General features: G+C 41.4%; 1 protein-coding gene across 1 annotated transcript in view; it reads left to right on the top strand.

Moving 5' to 3' along the window:
• Window positions 1-19561, top strand: part of LOC310771420 (nephrocystin-1-like) — a gene marked incomplete at its 5' end in the record, with an annotated part of 53553 nt that extends 33992 nt beyond the window's left edge. The window contains 6 exons of the mRNA XM_083664035.1: window positions 276-352; window positions 12974-13073; window positions 17136-17248; window positions 18193-18266; window positions 18759-18803; window positions 19254-19561. Of these exons, the coding sequence (XP_083520161.1) occupies window positions 276-352; window positions 12974-13073; window positions 17136-17248; window positions 18193-18266; window positions 18759-18803; window positions 19254-19529 (685 nt within the window). The remainder of the gene's footprint in view (window positions 1-275; window positions 353-12973; window positions 13074-17135; window positions 17249-18192; window positions 18267-18758; window positions 18804-19253) is intronic.
• Between the last annotated feature and the right edge of the window lie 5885 nt (window positions 19562-25446).

Raw genomic sequence — 25446 nt, forward strand, 5'->3', positions numbered from 1 at the left:
TGTGTGTGTAGGACCTATGATCTGATCTGATCTACTCTGTGTGTGTAGGACCTATGATCTGATCTGATCTACTCTGTGTGTGTAGGACCTATGATCTGATCTGATCTACTCTCTGTGTGTAGGACCTATGATCTGATCTGATCTGATCTACTCTGTGTGTGTAGGACCTATGATCTGATCTGATCTACTCTCTGTGTGTAGGACCTATGATCTGATCTGATCTACTCTCTGTGTGTAGGACCTATGATCTGATCTGATCTACTCTCTGTGTGTAGGACCTATGAGCTGCCAGTGGATGGCGGCACTCCCTATGAGAAAGACGTAGCGATGGAGGCTTCAGTACCCAGAGGAGGTAAGAAGGAGCAGCAGAGCTCATCATTCTTTAGTTTAGTTTATTGGACAGTTGATACAATACATGACAAATTACGTTACACATCATAAAAATGTAGTTGTAATTGTGTGGTCCTTATACACAAACATTATCATCATTACCTACAAGTACAATAATGCACATACTTTGTTGTGAGCAGTTTCATGTAGGAACTATTTTCTTTTCATGTAGGAACTATAGCTAGCAGCTAGCAGGTGTAGTTCGGCCAAAAGAACATAGTTCCTCCATGAAACTGCTCATAACAAGGTCTGTGGATTATCTTGAGTAACCGGGTCATGATTTCTGGAAAGAGACATTGCTGTTGAGTTTCAAATGTATTTCTTTGGCACTTTGAGCAGCACAAGACAAGTGCCATCCAGTTCCATTGTATTGAAGAGAAGGCAGAAACTCTGCAGCCGATATCTCCAAAACTCAAGCAACTAACACAAAATGATATAGAGGGATAAATAGCACTACAGGAGAGAGGGAATATGTGGATTTTAGGGTGAGCTGTTGCTTTAATGCACTGAAGATGAATCATCACAGACTCCGCGAATAGTATGAAATGGTAACTCTTCCCATCTCCTAAATGGGCGTGGTCATCCGGATGTGTTGTGACTGACCTAACATGTTGACTTGAGCTAGAGATGAGTTCCCAAAACTGAATAGCACACATAAACACAAAACTGAATAGCACACATAAACACAAAACTGAATAGCACACATATAAACACAAAACTGAATAGCACATATAAACACAAAACTGAATAGCACATATAAACACAAAAATGAATAGCACACATATAAACACAAAACTGAATAGCACACACATAAACACAAAACTGAATAGCACACATATAAACACAAAACTGAATAGCACACATAAACACAAAACTGAATAGCACACATAAACACAAAACTGAATAGCACACATAAACACAAAACTGAATAGCACACATAAACACAAAACTGAATAGCACACATATAAACACACAACTGAATAGCACACATAAACACAAAACTGAATAGCACACATATAAACACAAAACTGAATAGCACACATAAACACAAAACTGAATAGCACATATAAACACAAAACTGAATAGCACACATAAACACAAAACTGAATAGCACACATATAAACACACAACTGAATAGCACACATAAACACAAAACTGAATAGCACACATATAAACACAAAACTGAATAGCACACATATAAACACACAACTGAATAGCACACATAAACACAAAACTGAATAGCACACATATAAACACAAAACTGAATAGCACACATATAAACACAAAACTGAATAGCACACATAAACACAAAACTGAATAGCACACATATAAACACACAACTGAATAGCACACATATAAACACAAAACTGAATAGCACACATAAACACAAAACTGAATAGCACACATATAAACACACAACTGAATAGCACACATAAACACAAAACTGAATAGCACACATATAAACACACAACTGAATAGCACACATAAACACAAAACTGAATAGCACACATATAAACACAAAACTGAATAGCACACATATAAACACACAACTGAATAGCACACATATAAACACACAACTGAATAGCACACATAAACACAAAACTGAATAGCACACATATAAACACAAAACTGAATAGCACACATAAACACAAAACTGAATAGCACATATAAACACAAAACTGAATAGCACACATAAACACAAAACTGAATAGCACACATATAAACACACAACTGAATAGCACACATAAACACAAAACTGAATAGCACACATATAAACACAAAACTGAATAGCACACATATAAACACACAACTGAATAGCACACATAAACACAAAACTGAATAGCACACATATAAACACAAAACTGAATAGCACACATATAAACACAAAACTGAATAGCACACATAAACACAAAACTGAATAGCACACATATAAACACACAACTGAATAGCACACATATAAACACAAAACTGAATAGCACACATAAACACAAAACTGAATAGCACACATATAAACACACAACTGAATAGCACACATAAACACACAACTGAATAGCACACATAAACACAAAACTGAATAGCACACATATAAACACAAAAATGAAAATAGCACACATATAAACACAAAACTGAATAGCACACATAAACACAAAACTGAATAGCACATATAAACACAAAACTGAATAGCACACATAAACACAAAACTGAATAGCACACATATAAACACAAAACTGAATAGCACACATAAACACAAAACTGAATAGCACACATATAAACACACAACTGAATAGCACACATAAACACAAAACTGAATAGCACACATATAAACACAAAACTGAATAGCACACATAAACACAAAACTGAATAGCACACATAAACACAAAACTGAATAGCACACATATAAACACAAAACTGAATAGCACACATAAACACAAAACTGAATAGCACACACATAAACACAAAACTGAATAGCACACATATAAACACAAAACTGAATAGCACACATATAAACACACAACTGAATAGCACACATAAACACAAAACTGAATAGCACACATAAACACAAAACTGAATAGCACACATAAACACAAAACTGAATAGCACATATAAACACAAAACTGAATAGCACACATAAACACAAAACTGAATAGCACACATATAAACACAAAACTGAATAGCACACATAAACACAAAACGGAATAGCACATATAAACACAAAACTGAATAGCACATATAAACACAAAACTGAATAGCACACATATAAACACAAAATTGAATAGCACACATAAACACAAAACTGAATAGCACACATATAAACACACAACTGAATAGCACACATAAACACAAAACTGAATAGCACACATATAAACACAAAACTGAATAGCACACATATAAACACAAAACTGAATAGCACACATAAACACAAAACTGAATAGCACATATAAACACAAAACTGAATAGCACACATAAACACAAAACTGAATAGCACACATAAACACAAAACTGAATAGCACACACATAAACACAAAACTGAATAGCACACATATAAACACAAAACTGAATAGCACACATAAACACAAAACTGAATAGCACATATAAACACAAAACTGAATAGCACACATAAACACAAAACTGAATAGCACACAAACACAAAACTGAATAGCACACATAAACACAAAACTGAATAGCACACATAAACACAAAACTGAATAGCACACATATAAACACAAAACTGAATAGCACATATAAACACAAAACTGAATAGCACATATAAACACAAAACTGAATAGCACACATATAAACACAAAACTGAATAGCACACATATAAACACAAAACTGAATAGCACACACATAAACACAAAACTGAATAGCACACATATAAACACAAAACTGAATAGCACACATAAACACAAAACTGAATAGCACACATAAACACAAAACTGAATAGCACACATAAACACAAAACTGAATAGCACACATAAACACAAAACTGAATAGCACACATATAAACACACAACTGAATAGCACACATAAACACAAAACTGAATAGCACACATATAAACACAAAACTGAATAGCACACATAAACACAAAACTGAATAGCACATATAAACACAAAACTGAATAGCACACATAAACACAAAACTGAATAGCACACATATAAACACACAACTGAATAGCACACATAAACACAAAACTGAATAGCACACATATAAACACAAAACTGAATAGCACACATATAAACACACAACTGAATAGCACACATAAACACAAAACTGAATAGCACACATATAAACACAAAACTGAATAGCACACATATAAACACAAAACTGAATAGCACACATAAACACAAAACTGAATAGCACACATATAAACACACAACTGAATAGCACACATATAAACACAAAACTGAATAGCACACATAAACACAAAACTGAATAGCACACATATAAACACACAACTGAATAGCACACATAAACACAAAACTGAATAGCACACATATAAACACACAACTGAATAGCACACATAAACACAAAACTGAATAGCACACATATAAACACAAAACTGAATAGCACACATATAAACACACAACTGAATAGCACACATATAAACACACAACTGAATAGCACACATAAACACAAAACTGAATAGCACACATATAAACACAAAACTGAATAGCACACATAAACACAAAACTGAATAGCACATATAAACACAAAACTGAATAGCACACATAAACACAAAACTGAATAGCACACATATAAACACACAACTGAATAGCACACATAAACACAAAACTGAATAGCACACATATAAACACAAAACTGAATAGCACACATATAAACACACAACTGAATAGCACACATAAACACAAAACTGAATAGCACACATATAAACACAAAACTGAATAGCACACATATAAACACAAAACTGAATAGCACACATAAACACAAAACTGAATAGCACACATATAAACACACAACTGAATAGCACACATATAAACACAAAACTGAATAGCACACATAAACACAAAACTGAATAGCACACATATAAACACACAACTGAATAGCACACATAAACACACAACTGAATAGCACACATAAACACAAAACTGAATAGCACACATATAAACACAAAAATGAAAATAGCACACATATAAACACAAAACTGAATAGCACACATAAACACAAAACTGAATAGCACATATAAACACAAAACTGAATAGCACACATAAACACAAAACTGAATAGCACACATATAAACACAAAACTGAATAGCACACATAAACACAAAACTGAATAGCACACATATAAACACACAACTGAATAGCACACATAAACACAAAACTGAATAGCACACATATAAACACAAAACTGAATAGCACACATAAACACAAAACTGAATAGCACACATAAACACAAAACTGAATAGCACACATATAAACACAAAACTGAATAGCACACATAAACACAAAACTGAATAGCACACACATAAACACAAAACTGAATAGCACACATATAAACACAAAACTGAATAGCACACATATAAACACACAACTGAATAGCACACATAAACACAAAACTGAATAGCACACATAAACACAAAACTGAATAGCACACATAAACACAAAACTGAATAGCACATATAAACACAAAACTGAATAGCACACATAAACACAAAACTGAATAGCACACATATAAACACAAAACTGAATAGCACACATAAACACAAAACGGAATAGCACATATAAACACAAAACTGAATAGCACATATAAACACAAAACTGAATAGCACACATATAAACACAAAATTGAATAGCACACATAAACACAAAACTGAATAGCACACATATAAACACACAACTGAATAGCACACATAAACACAAAACTGAATAGCACACATATAAACACAAAACTGAATAGCACACATATAAACACAAAACTGAATAGCACACATAAACACAAAACTGAATAGCACATATAAACACAAAACTGAATAGCACACATAAACACAAAACTGAATAGCACACATAAACACAAAACTGAATAGCACACACATAAACACAAAACTGAATAGCACACATATAAACACAAAACTGAATAGCACACATAAACACAAAACTGAATAGCACATATAAACACAAAACTGAATAGCACACATAAACACAAAACTGAATAGCACACAAACACAAAACTGAATAGCACACATAAACACAAAACTGCCTTCGTCTTAGCTCAATCTAATCGTATCTAAGATACAACTAAGATTCCAACCACAGATTTAGCTAATACATCTGCAAGCTTCACGTGTAGTTTTAGCTAATCACTACCTGCTGCCGTTAGCTCTATTGCCAAATCTGTCTCTCTGAAAAATGCCATTTTAAGCCACTTCTTAACATGCAGTGGAATCCGTATTATAACCTGTTCCTAGCCGGTTGGCCTGCATGTTAAACAACAATTAGCCGGCCTACGCGCACTCCCGCGACTCCGTATCTTATCTACCTCGACCGCCGGTATAAGATCCGCTTCCACGCAATCGCAGCTCATGTTTAACAGTAGCAGGTCATTATCCGCATATCCGTAGTGGGCAGGTGTGGCTCTTCGTGACTCACTTCACGTTCGCTAGTTTATTAATTAATGAATCGTTCGGGCAATCGCTTATATCAACGAGCAAACTCACGGTTTCCTCAAGTGCTGCAAAAACGGCTTGAATTGTTAAGTGGGGGTTAGAATGACCGTGCTTTCCGAGGTGAGGGCTGGCTTGACTGCAGAGAGGCAGTGGGGAAGGAAAGTGAAAAGTGGAGCAGAAACGCGCTCTCCTGAGAATACGAGGCAGCAGGATGACTGAAGCAAATGAAACAACTATCACAAAGAGCAGCCGAGATTCTGACACTTTTTGCGCAATGCGTGCCGCTCTATCTGCCTGTTTGTCTCTCTGCCAGTGCCCGCATGTCTGTTTAGTGTGCGTGTGTGTGTGGCATGTCATTTTTAACGCTGTTCATAACGAGCAGAGCGTGTTTAGGCTATCGTACGGCTCCGTCCCCAAATTAATTTTCATCGTCCCTGACGCTACTGTGCGCCCACACTGCGGAGTGGATAGGAGCTGACTGACTCTGACTGATAGGCTATCAAACTTTTGTGGGGAGAAATACATTTAAAACTAGTCAGATATGACTTGAATGTCATAAAATAAAATCACCCACAGTGATTGACGACAGTCCGACCACTATTTTGACTGCGCGGCTTTATGTAGCTTAACAAAGGCATTTTTGGCAGCTGACTGACTGATAGGCTATCAAACTTTTGTGGGGAGAAATACATTTAAAACTAGTCAGATATGACTTGATTTGTTTTTGTTTGGTTACAAATTCGCTAAAGCTGTTTCCTATCACATTTCTTGTTTTTGGTAGATGCTACCACCCCCCCCCCCCCCCCCGCCGCCCACTGGCAGAAAAAACGGCTCATATCCAGTTGTTTCTTAACACATTCAGTGCCACAGCGCTTCAGTAAAATTGTCTGGAGCCTGTGCCAGATTCACTTCCATTCAGTTGAAAACAGCTATAGAATTTTTTCTATTATGGCTATATTAACGGGGCTGGACTTTAATGAAAGATTGAACACTCCTGCTTCTTCCAAAGAAGAAATTTTGTTTCTAGACAGTTCCATTATGAAATTACAGCCTCTCAAAAAAGTGCACTTTCAAGGGTTTTCTGTCGTTTTTTTTTTCTTTCCAAGATATAGCCCCTTTTATGAATACCTTTTGCACTCTAATTTCGAGCACATTCACTGACTCTGGCTGGTGTTTTCTGATGTGGTGGCGTGTGGTGTGGTTTCTGTGCAGCCACACACCCCTCCCCCCCCCCCCCCCCCCCCCCCCCCCCTCTCCACCTCTGAGCTGCGGGCTCCTCCCACACGCACAGAGTTTGCTTTCTCGACTCCGTTTTTGCCCCGGACAGATCCCAGCTTTGCTGCGCGCATCATTTCCTTGATGGGCATCAAGGAAATGATGCGCGCTGGCAAACGCGACTGAACGAAAAGGCTTGGCCCGTTCGGCTTCGGATGCTGGCTTTCTAGGAAATCGTGTGGAGATAGATAGAAGCATAAGAGCTCAGTTGTGAGCGCGGATGCAGCCGAGCCCACTCTCGCTGTAGACGGAGCAATATATACGGCTCTGGCAGAAAGCATGCATCGGTTTCCACGGCTTTCTCCGCTGTCTCCTGTACAAAGTAAAGGATCTGAGGTGGGTGGAGCAGCTCCTGTGACGATGTTTAAGGTGGCGCCGTGTGATCCCTTGAAGGGATTCATGCTCACTGGCTGGGTACGACCTTAAACAGCAGAATTATGGAATAATATGAATTATGATTTTAGGACGTCCACAGACGTCCTTGGCACTGAACGTTACTTTTTTTTAGGACGTGCACAGACGTCCTTGGCACTGAATGTGTTAACAAAGACCCCTCATGTTTAGAAAGGCAAAACCTGAAAATATCCTGCTCTGTCTAGCCTGACATGATCCAGATAACATGTTTAAAAGGCACTTATGTGTCAGAATGCTCAGAAGATACTGTATTTTTTTTTTTTTTGATTGATTGATTTTCTTTATTTAAGTGTCATGCTTCGAATAAAGCCCAGCCCACATGGGCTTACAGGACACTTTTACTGTTCATCATTTAAACAAACAATGATCAAAACATAAAACCAACAGAAAACACCCAAAATACATACAGTAAAGTTGTACAGCATGAAAACCACCACCTGAACCTACTTAAAGAGCTGTGCTTGCCTTCTATTCCAGGCCCTAGAGATAAAGTTAGCAGTCTTAAATACCTCAGTCTTAAACAACCACTCCAACTTCTGGCCATCATCTGCCCAGAAGAGCTCAGGTCTTTGCTTTTGCATTTCGTCAAATAAGGGGATCCTCAAATCATCATATAAAGTACAATAAAACATGAAATGAAACTCATTTTCAACATCCTTTAGATCACAGACATTGCATATCCTGTTCTCTTCTGGTATAGCTGTGAACCGCCCTACTTCAATGGCAAGAGGCAGAATACCAATTCTCAGCTGAGCACATAAAGACCTCTGGTTTCTGGTTAGAAAGGAAGTGACATAGGGCTCAAGACCAAAACGCTGCTTCATCTGAACATATGATCTAAGCTTAGGTTTAGACCATATGTCGTTTGCCCAACCCTCTCTGTAATTAAGAGATAACTTTCGTTTCAACATATTAACATTACAGCAAAGCATGTTGTGAAAAATATATGCCAGGTCTGCCTCTCTAAGAGTACCGTAGAACAAATTTCCTTTATCCAGGGGTGACTATGAGCCTTGTCCCAGTTAAAGACCTTCTTTGTTAACCTACTCTCTGGCATATTAATGAAGCGGTTCCATAGCCGTATCATTTCTCCCTTTAGTCTAATCTCCACTGGTTCCCAACCCATATCACCCTGTATGGCAAGAATAGGGGCAAATGCATGTACCCCAAGGAAGCATCTTATGGCTCTATTCTGGATGGAATTGACTTTTTTGGCATCCTTGCAACCCCATACTCCAGCTGCATAACTAAAAATGGGACAAACACATGCTTCATAAAGCTGTGAGTATGTGGAATAGCCAATGTCTTTACAGAATTTCACTTTACCTATTATTGAGCCAACAGCTCTTCCTGCAGAGTCTGCCAAAATTCCAATCCCGAAATCATAGGACATAAATTCATCCAGAGTAAAGCCCAAGTATTTATAAAAATCTGTATATTCCAGAGGCTGTATGTGGCAAACTGGATGTGATATTTACTTTGGTGACTAAGGAGCGAAAGAATCGTAATTTGTGATCACGATCACTTCTCCCATTGACTCCAATAGACTCAGGACCTGCTCGTCTCCTAAAGGGGCGTGGCAGGGGCCAAACCCACGTGACACGTTTGGGGCCGTGGTGGCCTAAAGGTTAGAGAAGCGAGGTTGTGGCAGGAAGGTCATCGGTTCAATCCTTCGGACCGGCAGAATAAATCTGGGTGAGGAAAGTGACAAGGCAGCCCCTCCCTCATTACCACCACCGATGTGCCCTTGAGCAAGGCCCTTAACCCCAACTGCTCCAGTGGAGCTGCTCAGTGGCCAGCAGATCAGACTGTGGTTGTACTGGTGAGCTTCCAGGTGTGAAGGTGTGTGTGAATGTGAACAGGGTGCTCCTGAAAAAGACAGCATTGCTCTCAGGCTACATCTCCACTAAGCCGTTTTTAAAGACCCCGTAGTTGAAGCCTTCCCAGTCTACACTAGAGCAGGACTCCGAGCAGTCTCCGTCCATATTAGCTCATGCGAGACGCCCGCAATACGATGGTTCACATACACTGCGCATGGGCACGCCTCTATGTTTAATACTGGAGTCCACAACGAGAGGGCAGCAACTACGCCTACATTCAAGTCGAAGAAAAGAAGAAGAAGAAGCAGCAGCAAACAGCGTTCCCTTTATGATCTTTTAATAATGTTAGTAGACAACATCATCGACATATAATAAAGATTCATATTCATCTCAGTGGCCTGGACACATTTACGTCCGTGATACTGGGCGAAATGGTCTGTGCGGTTCTGTGGTGATTAGCTCATGTCTTTTTAGCATTATGATTTAATTCATTATGGAAGATAAATGTTGGTTTAACAGATGCAAATGATTTCTTACCTCCATGTAAAGTGACGCTATGAGGAGACCATTTGGGCTCTATAACGTTATGTAACGTGACGATCATATTTCAATAAATATAGTTTTTGCATATTTGTTTAATGCTCTTCTGTATTGGATATTAAGCTGATACACACTCTTGAGGTAATTCCACCAAGCTCAGTTAAGAATATATCAAGCTAATGTGTCATTGGAAAACATTTAGGCCTATCGATAGAGTGTAAAACTTAACACAATCAAATGTGTAGTCACTTTTTCACAGAAATAGCCTACTGTAGGCTACAGTCCAGGCCACCATGGTATGGGAAAATAAACCGTTGTTTGAATTATATTGAAATATATGTTATGGTGTAGTCTATGTAATGTATGCCGAATTAAAACAGATATCATATAATGCATTGATTTGAAGCAGGCTGCTGGTCGGTTGTTTCGGCCGTCGTCATGTCGTCTGGTCCAATCTTCAGTTGTTGTGCCTCGTTCCTGGTCCAATCTTCGGTTTGTGTCATAGGTCGTGTTCACTCGACATCAACAATCTTTATTATATCACATCTGATCATTTTATCCAACCTGCCTCTGACCACTATGGGCTCCTTCTGCGATCATATTTTGATATATTCAGGTACTACCTACCTAGTAGCCTACATGATTTACCGAAGTACATAGCACAATAACAACAAGGCTATTTGTTGGCAATGTTTATTGACAAAAGCATTAAAACAAGCAAATAACAATATAATTCTCCGGTCACTGGCAGATAGATGCGTACAAATAGTTCAAAACAAATCTCTCAAAGTCTCAAAACTGTTGGCATTTGACTTGTGTTAGCCTATATCTTATGTTGAAACAATTGATTATCAGCAGTATTAACCAGCACAGTAGCCTAACAGGTTAACGTTATAATCTCAGGAGAGATTGAGTAGGCTAAATAAACCATACACTTGAGAATTACCGTTAATGTTACAGCATTTAATAATGTTAATTTTCCACAAATCCTTTGATCCTCTGTTGTGTCCCCATGACTCGACGATCATCATTCCTTTGAATAAACGAACACGTGTTATTAATCAATGGGCGTTTGTTTACCCAACACAATGCTGTGCAGCATGCAATAACGTTTTTAAAACATTAACACATAACTTCTGCTACTCTAGAATGTTAGTCCTCATTTGACAAATGGACATGTTAAATGTCATGCTTGCAATTACGTTAGCTAAAGATTACCTCAATTTTGTGGAAGATAACTTCAAGTCGCAGGCGGCCGGAGCAGGCTGGTGACGTGAGGTCACCAGCGCGACACACTTTCTTCTTCTCTTGTTTGTAGGCGGGTCGCTGACAGCTTCAAGCTGCTTACCGCCACCTGCTGTACAAGTTGGTTAGTTGCATCGAGTTGCATCGTTTCAAAAATCTGTATCTCCACTCACTTTCGAAAACGGAGTTTGACTACGAAGACGGGCTCAGCCCGTCTTCGTCTTTAAAACGGCTTTAACACTCCAAACAATAGAGGTAGTGTGGACAATAGGTGCAAACGAAGTGCAATACGGCCTAGTGTAGACATGGCCTCAGTGAGACTCCCCCTGTATAAACGAAAAGTAAACAAAAAGAAGGTTAGCTGTCAGTACATCCAGTAGCCTATAGGGCTGCAGGCTGCAGCTATTGATTATTTTAGTTATCGAGCATTCTACCGATTATTCCAGCGGATAATCGAGTAATCGGATGAGAAATACTTGTAAATTATCTCCAGTATAGTCTACACATATAAATAAAGGTAAAAACAAAGAAAAAAACCTAAGTTGCAAGTGCATTTGTGAAATCTCCCCTCCTCTCCTGTCCTTTCTCCTCTCCTCCTCTCCTCTCCTCTCTTCTCCTGTCATCTGCTTCTCTCCTCTACTATCCTCTCCCCTCCTCTCCACACCTCTCTTCTTCTCTTCTCTCCCTTCTTCTCCTGTCCTTTCCTCCTCTCCCCACCTCCTCTCCTGTCCTTTCTCCTCTCCCCCTCTCCTCTCCTCTCTTCTCCTGTCATCTGCTTCTCTCCTCTACTATCCTCTCCCCTTCTCTCCTCCTCTCCCCACCTCTCTTCTTCTCTTCTCTCCCCTCTTCTCTTGTCCTCTCCTCCTCTCCCCACCTCTCTTCACCTCCTCTCCTGTCCTTTCTCCTCTCCTCTCCCACCCTCTCTCCTCTCCTCTCCTCTCTCCTCTTCTCCTGTCCTCTCCTCCTTTCCTCTACTATCCTCTCCCCACCTCTCTTCTCCTCTCCCCTCTTCTCCTGTCCTCTCCTCCTCTCCTCTCCTCTCTTCATCTCCTCTCCTCCTCTCCCCACCTCTCTTCATCTCCTCTCCTCTATTAATATATTCTCCCCTCCCCTCCTTTCCTCCTCTCCACTCCACTCCTCTCTTCTCCTCCTCTCCTCTCTCAGCTCCAGCTGGTGTTTTGCAGCAGATGCTGCTGGCCAGGCGGCAGCCCAAGCTGATCGTCAAACTGAAATCAGCCAAAAGTCGGACCAGAACCCAGCTCAGGTGAGAGAACCACTGGAGAGCTTTAACACACCCAGTGGATGATGTGTTCAGCCTTCAAGGAAAGATCCACCCTCACATCCACTTAGGCCCAATCCCAATACACCCCTTGCCCCTATCACTTAGCCCTTAACCCTCGTTTGATGCGTTCACGTGTCCTGGTAGAGTGTCCCCATTCTTGTTGGGACAGAGACATGTCCTGGTAGAGTGTCCCCATTCTTGTTGGGACAGAGACATGTCCTGGTAGAGTGTCCCCATTCTTGTTGGGACAGAGGGCTAGGGTGAAGTGGTAGGACTATATAGCCCACCAAACAGAGCTTTTTCAGAGGTAGGTTATGAGAAATCTCCCAGAATGCCTTGCGAATCATCGGCAAGATGGTGGCTAAGGCTAAAAGAAAACACAAATGTAAGCATTTTCTTTGATAGTAAAGATTTAAAAAAATATCCTAACCATCCTATTATCTTAGTTTCATGTATTTTCAATGTATTTCCGATCTGCCATTCTCAACCTGTGGGCCGCTACTTAGCTTAGCGCTACAATGGCAGTCTATGGTACTTTTGCCTACTCCCGTTCAGATGCCCAAAATACACATTGCCACAGTGCCAGAAACACTCACATGTACACTCACGTATTCACCACGCCATGAAATAATAATCCAAAATAACCTGAAATGGTAATTTTCGTAGTAAATCCACACCGAGAACTAACAAAGAGAAACTGAACTAACAGAGTATGACCAAAGTTACTTTTTCGTTTGCCATGAGGCGCATGTGCTGTGTGCAGTCATCAGCACAGCACATGCGCCTCATGGCAAACAAGGAAGTAACTTCGGTTACTCTTTGTTCAATTACTCTTTGTTAGTTCTCTGGTGTGTGGATTTACTATGAAAATGACCGTTTCACGTAAGTTTGGATTATTATTTCATCGCATGATGAGTACACAAGTCACAACATGTACATGTGAGTGTTTCTAGTACTGTTGGAATGTGTATTTTGGGCGTCTGAATTGGAGTAGACAAAAGTACCATAGACTGCCATTGTAGCGCTAAGCTAAGTAGCAGTGAGCAGTGTTTCCCATTCAGCAGTGCGCCACATCAGAATTTACTTACCGTACTTTACTTTCCTTTATTGTTATTTAGCAGACGCCTTTATCCAAAGCGACTTACATCATGATCATATACAGCACACAATAACATGAATAGATAAAATAGAAAGACAGTAGTAAAAATATGAGAAGCCAATATAAAAGGGGAGATTAAAGGTGAGAACAATTAAAGGAGCAATCATTTAAGAAACAGAAAATTCAATTAAAAACACATGGAAAGCAGGCAGAGGGAAGGGAGGGAATTCAGGAAGAGTCAATATAAAGTCTGAAGAGATGAGTTTTAAGTTTTCTGCGGAAAATGGGGAGTGATGCAGCAGTCCTGATGTCCGGGGGAAGTTCATTCCACCATTTTGTGGCCAGGTAGGAGAAAAGTCTCGACCGAGAGCGGCTTCTGAGCCCACGTAGCAGGGGAGGGGCGAGACGTCCTGCACTAGTGGAGGGGCGGAGCGGGCGGTGAGAGGTTTGAAAAGTGACCATAGACTGTAAGTACGAGGGGGCTGTTTGGTGAACGGCCTTGAAAGCTAGTGCCAGAGTTTTGAATGTGATGCGTGCTAGGATGGGAAGCCAGTGAAGCTCTCGGAAAAGGGGGGTGACATGGGAAAATCTAGGTAAATTGTATTTTAACCAAGTAATATTGTAATTTAACCAAGTATTTTCCCCTCACAAAACTCCACATTGGCCCGCTGTCTCTCTCTCTCTCTCTCTCTCTCTGTCTCTCTCTGTCTCTCTCTCTCTCTCTATATGTCTCTCTGTCTCTGTCTCTCTCTCTCTCTCTCTCTCTCTCTCACACACACACACACACACACACACACACACCCACAGGACAGCGGAGTGATTGAGTGATATCAGGCCAATCAGTATGTTTTCAAAACACGTGATCGAGTAAATGCATCGTCATTCGTTGAGATGCACGTGGGGGAGGCGGCCGCATCTACTCAGCAAGTCCGCAACCAGGAAATCACACATCACAGCGAGAAGCGCCGCCGGTCTGCTTCGTCCACCTCGGCGAGTCGGCAGCGGTCGACAGACTGCTTCAACAAAACAGCTTGGGAGTCTGGGGTTAAACAAGGTTAAACATCACTATCAGCCAGACACCGTTCGTTACAAATCAAAGCAAGTCCGCCTCATGCTCGCTTTGACTGCCTGACCCACCAGCGATGCAACTACTCCATGCATTGCGCTGAGCAACAGCCATACCACACTCACTGTAAAGAGCTGAGCAGCCATACCACACTCACTGTAAAGAGCTGAGCAGCCATACCACACTCACTGTAAAGAGCTGAGCAGCCCTTCACCACATATGAAACAACGTTCTCTCTTTTTGAAGAATGGAGTGAACATGCAATGATGCGATCTAAATAGAGAGCCAAAGTCACCCTTCACCCTCTTCAGGCATATGCAGCATACAATTCAATTCAATTCAATTCAATTTTATTTTATTTGTTCAATAGGGGACAGTGTACATTAATGAACATTTTAGCAAAATGTAAATGCACGACAATTGCAGTCACAAGACTGATTTTCATTGTTAGTCCCCCTGCCAGAAGGTACATGCCTTGTGTCCTGATAGGGAAAAAGTGACATGGTGCAAATATACAGGATTCAAATAACATCTTATCTCTAAAGACAAGTGCAGCAAGAGAAAGAGAGCTAGCTAATACACAAATATACAATCAGAATAACTATACTTCTAATAAAGTTTAAGATCTACATATAGAGATTTAAACAACATATAAAAAGAAAGAAATGTACAGCATACTACCCACATAGCAATACAGTAGAACCATTCTAGTTATTTTCCCCTAACTATGAGTGCAGGTTTGAGTGGACTTCAGCCATCTCTTCATATGACCTTTAAACATGCTCAGCGTTGGACATTCCCTAATAGAGGATGGAATTGTGTTCCAGAGTTTGCCACCCTTGACAGACAAAACCGTCTGGCCAAAGGTGGTGCGCCTGTATGGGATGACACAGTCACCTCTGACTGAGGTTCTGGTGGTGCTGGATGTGGATCCAGATACAGGTCTCCGCTTGATGTACTCATTTAGCAGGGGATGAGCAAGGCCATTTAGAACTTTGTCGATGGTGCACGCATATTTAAAGCTGATGAAGTTGTTGAAGCTTAGGAAGTTGTGTTTAACCAGAATGTTACAGTAGTGATAGGAACAAGGTTTTTCGTCTCTTTCAAGGCTCTCTTACAAAGTGACTCAAGTGGTTTGAGTGTGGAAGTACATGTGAGTGACCAGCTGGTCAAACAGTAATCCAGGTGAGAAAAGATCATTGCGTGTAAGAATGGTCTAGCTGAATCTAATGTCTTTGAAATTAAGCAGGTTTGAATTTCACAGAGTTTGCTACCTTTTTGACCTGGTTCTTAAAAGTCAGTGTAGGATCTAGGATCACACCTAGGTATTTAAACTCGGGTACCAATTCGAGTTCAACATCATTCAAATACACATTAGAATGAGTTGTTGTATGAGGAAGTTTAGTGAACATCATACACACCGTTTTCTTGGTGTTCAGCAGAAATCAGGATTTAGAGAGCCATTTCTGTATCTCAGATGCAGTGGATGAGAGGAGGCGAGAGGCCTCCTCGATGTTTTTGGCAGGGGTGAAAATTACCGCATCATCCGCATACATCTGGGAGTGCAGATTTAGACATAAATTTGGTAAATTATTAATAAATAATGACTTGATTCTGATTCTAAATAGATTTGATGTCTGGCAACAAACTGGTGGCGTCTGTCTGACTACTGATGATGAATCAGGATCTCCAAGGGTTGTCCCATTTCATAGGGCTAGATTTCAACCAGTACCCCTCCTAACTATTCTGGGGGTTAGTCCAAAACGAGGGGTAGGGGTACAAATAAGACATGGGATTGGCCCTTATTACTAGGGCTGGGTTAAAAAAATTGATTCTCAGATTTTAAAGCTGATTCTGATTCTGATGTGTCCCCTGTCAGTGTCCTCCCAGACTCTCTGCTGCACTGTCTGAGCTGCGTCCACCTGCTGGCTATGCACAGACAGCTGCTGGCTGACACACTGCTGATGGACAGGCCCACCATGCAGAGTGCAGGTAAACAAACGCCAAACAAAACCATCAACAAACCAGGTAAACAAACTCCAAAAACAACAACAACAAAAATAGACCAACACAAAACCTGCACATTTCTTCTAGCGACTCCAGGAACAGTGCTGCTTTGCTGATGCTGTTATTCTCCATCTCTCTCTCTGCCCTCTCTCTCTCTCTCTCTCTTCTCTCTGCCCTCTCTCTCTGCTCTCTCTCTCTCCCTCTCTCTCTGCCCTCTCTCTCCCTCTCTCTCTCTCTGCCCTCTCTCTGCTCTCTCTCTCTCTCTGCCCTCTCTCTCCCTCTCTCTCTCTCTGCCCTCTCTCTCTCTCTGCTCTCTCTCTCCCTCTCTCTCTCTCTGCCCTCTCTCTCTCTCTGCCCTCTCTCTCTCTCTGCCCTCTCTCTCTCTCTGCTCTCTCTCTCTCTCTCTGCCCTCTCTCTCTCTCTCTCTCTCTCTCTGCTCTCTCTCTGCTCTCTCTCTCTGCCCTCTCTCTCTCTCTCTCTCTCTGCTCTCTCTCTCTGCCCTCTCTCTGCTCTCTCTCTCTCTGTCCTCTCTCTCTCTCTGCTTTCTCTCTCTCTGCCCTCTCTCTCTCTGCCCTCTCTCTCTCTCTCTCTGCTCTCTCTCTCTGCCCTCTCTCTGCTCTCTCTCTCTCTCTGCCCTCTCTCTCTCTGCCCTCTCTGCTCTCTCTCTGCCCTCTCTCTCTCTCTGTCCTCTCTCTGCGATCTCTCTCTCTCTCTGCCCTCTCTCTCTCTCTCTCTCTCTGCCCTCTCTCTCTCTCTGTCCTCTCTCTGCGATCTCTCTCCCTCTCTGCCCTCTCTCCCTCTCTCTCTCTCTCTCTCTCTCTGCTCTCTCTCTCTGTCCTCTCTCTGCCCTCTCTCTCTCTCTCTGCCCTCTCTCTCTCTCTCTCTCTCTCTCTCTCTCTGCTCTCTCTCTCTCTCTCTCTCTCTCTCAGATGTGATGTGCAGTCCTGTGCTGTCTACCTTCCCTGTGTTGTTGGAGCAGTCAGACCTGCTGGATGCTGTCAGGGTCAGTAGGCAGAGCTTCATACTGGCATACATACATACAGTATTCAGCTGTCAGGCTGCCCTGTGATGATGCTTGTCAGGGGTACGACAGAGAACAACTTCACGGTGCTTTGGTGAACCTGACTCTTTTCTGACAGAATATTATGTCGACTTTGCCAACTTTGAATACAGAACAACAAGGAACAGCGACGGCCGGTGTTAACTTGCCCCTCCCTGTAGTGTCCAGCAGCACTGTTCAGCACAGCACTCCACATAATAACGTAACGTTGACTTGTTTCATAATCCTTGAAACAGGTGTGATTCCAGACTCGATGAGGAAAACCTTTTGAAAATGTGATATCCATACTCTATATATCCATACACAGTTCAGCTTGTTGACTGGTTATGACTGGCTCACTCACTGGCTGACTTGTTGACTGGTTATATTGATTGACTTTTGGTACTCTGGCTGATGTGGAGTTTTATTGTTTGACTGACTGGTGTTTTCCCTCAGAGCGCCTGGCTGGATGCTGAGAGCAACATGAGCAGAGCGCAGAAGGTCAGTCTCTGTGTGTGTGTGTGTGTGTGTGTGTGTGTGTGTGTGTGTGTGTGTGTGTGTGTGCGCGTGTAATACCTATACTAACCTGTAGATAGTGCTGTAATGCTGCCTGTCCATGTGTGTCTTCTGACCTGCTGGCTTTTCTCTACCAAAATGTTAACATAATTCCATTCTGGTAAATCCTTTCTGGGTAACACTTTCATTAATGTTTAGTTAATGTTTAATAATGGTTAATTATGGGTTAGCTAATGCTTATTAATCATTAACTAACCCTTAATTAATGTACTATTATTGCAAAGTGTTACCATGTGCATGTGTGTATACAGTACATACAGTTATTGCAAACTACTGACTTTGTGTATGAACCGTTCCTTCCTCTCTGTGTTTAATAACAGTTAATACTGTAAACTTAATTCATTAATTTGTATTATTATTATTGTTTGTTTGCAGAGAGACTTTCTCCATGTGAAACAGGAGTTTATTAAGACCTACATGTCATCAGTCTACTACCTTCTCCACTGCCCCTCGCTGCCGTGCCCCCGCTGGGCGGACCCGCCCTCTGAGGAGCAGCAGGCCAGAGTCATCTATGACACACTGGATGCCCTCAAACACGCCCAGCAAGCCAGCCAATCAGGAACCCCGCAGGTCTTCCTCGAGCCCGCCCATCAGCACCTCGCCTTTGATGTCACAGAGTTGACCTTTGACCTCCTCAGTGTGGCGCGGTAACAGGTTAGGGATAAACACACGGCAACATCACTCAGTACATGGTACATTTTGATTGGAGTTCATTATGTTAAAGTAAAATTTGACTCAATATGTTAAATTAACTGTATATATTAGACATATTCTAACATTTTTTTACATCAATAAATCTAGCCTGACATCGCCAGGCCAATTCGCAAATGCGAATGAGTCTGGAAATTCTCTGTTCAATTTTGATTTCCATGAGCCCAGTCATCAATCAACATGCCCAGTAAAATGCAATTGAACACAATTGGACCTACAACCAATCAGAGCAACGAAACATGTGACATAGCTCACGCGCTTCCAACCATCTCTGGCTCTCCTCTGTCAGTCAACGTATCAACGTAACAATATATTTGATAAACGGTTGTGATTGGCCCGACGGTTAAACATCAGCTCGCAGATTCGTCAGGTTCCCAGGCTACAATAAATCATTGCAACATTCATATTCAGACATTTAGAAAACAACGGGGCTTATGGGAAATGTAGTCTTAATGTTCAGAAACACTAGAACTTTACTACTGGTGTGAGAACAATCGTCTCCACCATCACAGTTAACAATGATATATTGATGCTTCAAAATGCTACAGCGGCTGGCCAAACTTTGAGTCCATCTTACAGCTCTGACACCTCCTACAGCTCTGACACCTCCTACAGCTCTGACACCTCCTACAGCTCTCAGCAAACTAGAAAGCAGGCTATTTTACTACATTGAAGCAGGTCATAGAAAGGCTTTGGACTGGGACCAACACAGATGCAGGATATTAGATTTTATAGTGACGCTATCAGCACATTGTGAAACTGTTATTTATTGCCAAAGCTTGTACTATTTTGTAATAAACATGTTGTCAATAACAAAGCTTGTACTATTTTGTAATAAACATGTTGTCAATAACAGAGGGTGATTTGTTCAAATGTAACTAAAGGTGAGAGATGCTCACAAGTCATTCTTTGCAAGTCAAGTCTCAAGTCTCTTATGGATGAGCCTTCTATCATCTGCTGGATGCCATCCGGTCTGCTTAGAACACTGCATAGCTAAAAGTAAGGAATTGTATTATCCTCACTCCTTTATCTATTAGAATACTGTATTAGCATTGATTAGTTGACATTGATTAGTTGACATAACTGACTTTCGGTCCATCAGCACCGGTGCTGCCCAGGGCGGTGTCCTCTCTCCCTACTTCTTTGGTCTGTACACCAACAGCTGCACCTCCAGTCACCAGTCCGTCAAGCTCCTGAAGTTCGTGGACGATACCACCCTCATAGGGTGGTATCTTGTCCCACCTGAGAACAATGGAAAAAATGTTTAAAACTACAGTAGTTTTATTACTTTTTTACTTACAAACTGCCAAAAATGAGCCAACGAGATACAGCAGTGATACTTGATGCATGTCTCTCTGTATAGAGAGATGGTGGCATCTCTGTCTGTGGAGAGATGGCAGCATCTCACTCTACATGAGACCACTGTGTTTGAAACAGCTGGAGGCCTAACTTACTGTATGGATTTTTAAAGTCAATAACATTCCTTTACTTTATATGCACTGTTTACGGCAGTGGTTCTCAATGTGCGGGTTGGGACCCCACAGGAGGTCACAAGATCATTTGGGAAGTCGCAAGATTATTAGTTGGATAGGAAAAAAGCTAATTTATTTGAGACACATTTATGTGTTTTTTTCAGATGTTTTTGTAAAATATTGCATAGTTTTCTGCCTCTCTGATAATTACATGAAACAACCTGAAAAGAGGAAATCATTCTTTAGTTGAAGTGTTCACCACTCTGCATATGCAGCCAGTGACGTGCGTTGTCCCGGGCCAAAAAGGTTGAAACGCTGCACTGCTTATGGCACTAGCTTCACTTCTTCTTCTTTTCAGCAAAAAGTATGCTGGCCTACACGGCCCAGACAGAACTGAGAGCTCAGCATGGGTTTTAAGTTACACTCAGAGACATTAAGGACGCCCTAATGTCATGTTTAAGATGTATATCAAATACTCCACTTTGAACAATCATTTGTGCCTGATGGTTTTCTCCACAAAAAAAGGTTAAATGACTTCGCCTCATTTTCCCTCATTAAAAATTCCAAAGCAACCAATGAGGGTTATCTAGAACATAACTATAGCCAATCACAGCATACAAACAATGGCTTTAACTGCTGAATACTGGACAGGGATTGGCTCCAGTGATGTGATGAATCATGCTGGTTGAAAATGGCCTTTTCAGTGAGCCCAGAGAAACGTTCCGCTTTCAGCAGATGATTGTGTAAACATGCAGTCTTCTAGTGTCAAACTCTGCACACATCATTCTGCACAGTGAAGCTCAGACATCCAACTGAAGGAACAAGAAGATCAACAGATTTTTGACTTTAGTCTACTTGACAACCTACAGAGCCCATGTTGTGAACCAGGAAATGTTGAGTACCCAAAACCTTATGTTAGAAATGTACAGTATGGGTCCCCATCATATAAGAACAGCTGGATGCTAAACTTGCATATGTTGAGACATTTGCATAATTAGCATTAATTAGCATAATCAACTATATGGACAATATTTCAGCAACTGCTTGGCTGATTTGGAGAATATTGGAGTGGTTTGGGCGGTTATTGAGGATGCTGAATCCATTTCTGGCATTGTCAAAATTCAAAATGGCTGTTTAAGCCAGAAGTGGCCACATCTCAACTCCCGGTGGGGCCGATGATGATGTTTCAGCCAAAAGACGTTAGAGGACGCTGAATCGATTGGATTGGACAGATAAATCATGTATTTTAAATAACTGAAATAATTTTATTTTAATTCACAAACCATTGGAGGTAACAAAGGCATCCAACTAGAATATTATGTCTATTGCTAATTAATATGCTCAAAAAAGAGAAAGGGGAGTATATTAGTGAAAATGTAGGTAGAACAGGTAGAAAACAGGACTCCTGGAAGTTGTTTTAAAGACAAGTATACTAAATGATCAGAGCAGAAAACAACACATTACAACTGGAAAGCTTTCATCAAGCAAGAGCACCTTGTTCTTCTAATCTGCACTGTTACAAACATCCTCATCATCATTGTTACGAGTCAATGTTTACATGTGTGACCTCAGTTGCTATAGGACCAATCAGCGTGACGTCACTGACACCCAGTATTGCAGAACCCCGCCACAGTTAACTAGTATGAGTTGTGCCAAACAAACGTTAATATCTCAAAAACTATACATCACATCGCTTATATTTTGACATTCTGAGTGAGAGCAGAATTAGCTCAAGAGTTTGATGTATGCATGTCGTGTTAAAGTTGTGTGAGCTGTGGCAGTTTTTAAAATGTAAACAGGGTCAGCCGGCTAGAGTCAGACACTCAAGCTCAGGCTCCATAGGGTTCCATTGCTGGTGCCACCCAGTGACGAGGTTTGTTTACCAAAATGCTGCTCGGGTGATCCCTCGTATACACATTGTGTCATGCTGTAACTGTCCTGTACATAAGTTCACTCTGGGTGCAGTATTGTGAATGAGCCACTGTGAGGCGCTAAAGCGATAGGGGAGGATGCATGCTTGCTTCATCAGTCTGAGAGGTGTGCCCCCCTTGCTTGTGTTCAGTGTGTTCCTGTCAGTCGAGCTGAGCAGAACGAGGTGTTAACAGCACTGCTAAATAAATAAGCTGTGAGGCTAAAGAGAAGAAAAGTCTCCACGAGTTATTCATCATCATCATCACTTTTATTAACAGACACAAGGTCCAGTATAAAAACAGACAATACATCAAATCATGACATACACCAATACAATACAATATTAACTCCGTCAAGTCGTTTTCTCCGGGTGCAACGCGGGAGAGTTGTGCATCTGCCTTCTTTACCGTCACAATCATCAACCTCATCCTCACTGTCTGCTCTGTCTTCATCTCCAGACTCTATGTTCTATTCCTATGAGTGTGTGAGCAGGTTTCAACATGTACTATGGTGCAGCAGCACAGTAGCTGGTACAGGCCTGCTGTTGTACCTGGTTTTGAACCAGCTGTGAAGCTCCAGCTGATCATTTCCACAACAGCTGGCCCCTTTTCTTCTAATGATGTTCAGCAGAAGTATTATGAATGAATCTCTGGCCCCTACTCTATCCCGAGGCCTGATTCCTCTCATAGCAAACCTAGAAAAGATCATCACTGATTTGATCATTGCCGCCCTGAATAATCATTATAAATTAATGGTTCACTTCTTTTTTCTTTTTTTTCAGATTTTTTTTATCCCATTTTTATCCCCCGTTATTGATCATTTTAATTTATTTATCCTGGTTGCTGCTCCACCCTCTGTCAATCTGGGGAGAGCCGGAACTGGCTCCATGCTTCCTCCGAGACATGGGCAGTAGCCAGCCGCTTCTTTTCACCTGACAGGGGAAGCTTCACCGGTAGGACATAGCACGTGGGAGGATCACGCTATTCCAACCAGTTCCCCTCCCTCCGAACAGGTGCCCCGAGGACGCATCACATCAGCGACCAGGATATTGCATGTTTTGGTGAAGGGGGTTTCTATATGAAGGAAACCCCCAGGAGGCACGGGGAGAAATATGCAAACTCCACACAGAAAGGCTCTTTTGATGACCCCACCCGGGCGGCGGGCACTCGAGGACATGTGGATGGGCACGCACTCCTTCAGCGCTCACAGCGTCACAGGTGGGAATCGAACCCAGGACCTTCTACTAGCTTCACTTCTTGGAAGCCGTCTGGAAAAAACCATAACCTATATTGTAGATGAAGCTCAGTCTGGGTTTTTAAAGAATAGCCATATTTCAAATAATCTGTGTTTGATACTTGACTTATTAGATTACTCTGACTTGGTTCAAGATGAGAGCGTTATTATTTTCCTTGACTTTTACAAAGCCTTTGATACCATCGAGCACGACTTCATTTGTCTTTCTTTAGAAAAACTTGGTTTTGGTGATTTCTTTTGCAGAAGCATCAAAACATGATATAAAAACAGTAATTGTTCTATTTAATTGTCATCCAGAACTTCCCCTGAATTTGACGTAAAGCGCGGGGTCCTGCAAGGTGGCTCAATGTCTTGTGACTTCTTTCTTCTGGCCACTGAACTTTTATTTTGCCACATTAAGAACAGCAGTTTGAAAGGCTTCACAATCACTGATGGAGAAACTGTAATTAGCAGTTAGAGGATGATACGACCCTCTTCCTAAAGGATGCTTCCCACATTCCCTGTGCTCTCAATGTTATCACTGTGTTCTCCAAAGCTTCTGGGCTTTCTCTCAACTTCAAATGTGAACTAATGGCTGTAAAGAATTTCAATCTGAAATCTGTAATATCCCTGTAAAGGATTCTGTCATGTACTTAGCTTACTGTACCTACCTTATTACAGTACTTACCTTATTGTCAACAAGGTTGAACACTCCAGATCCTCCACAAACTTTTCTCCTTCATTGATAAAAGTAGACTTGAGGGCCCACCGCCCGGGTGGGGTCGTCAAAAAGGGCCTTTCTGTGTGGAGTTTGCATGTTCTCCCCGTGCCCCCCTGGGGGCTTCCTTCATATAGGAACCCCTCACCAAAACATGCAATATCCAGGTCGCTGTGAAAGAAGTGGCTGGTTACTGCCCATGTCTCGGAGGAAGCATGGAGCCAGTTTTGGCTCTCCCCGGATCGGCAGAGGGTGAAGCAGCAAGCAGGATAAATAAATTAAAATGATAATGGGGGATAAAAATGGGTTAAAAAATCGGGGAAAATATATATTTAAAAAAAGTAGAAAGAAAAGCTCGACTCATGACTTCAGAGAGATTTCTCTCTCAAAGGGAGAAAGAACTCTGCTAACTGGCGGAAGGTATCTAGAGAGTCACATACACTGCCTTGGCAATTCATCTACCTGGCTGGAATGAGATTTTGATGGCATGAGTCATACGTGCACTTAATCATGTGTACGTGTC

The sequence above is a fragment of the Poromitra crassiceps genome, assembly GCF_964638095.1.
Source record: "Poromitra crassiceps genome assembly, contig: HAP1_SCAFFOLD_634, whole genome shotgun sequence".
Classification (NCBI taxonomy): Eukaryota; Metazoa; Chordata; class Actinopteri; order Beryciformes; family Melamphaidae; genus Poromitra; species Poromitra crassiceps.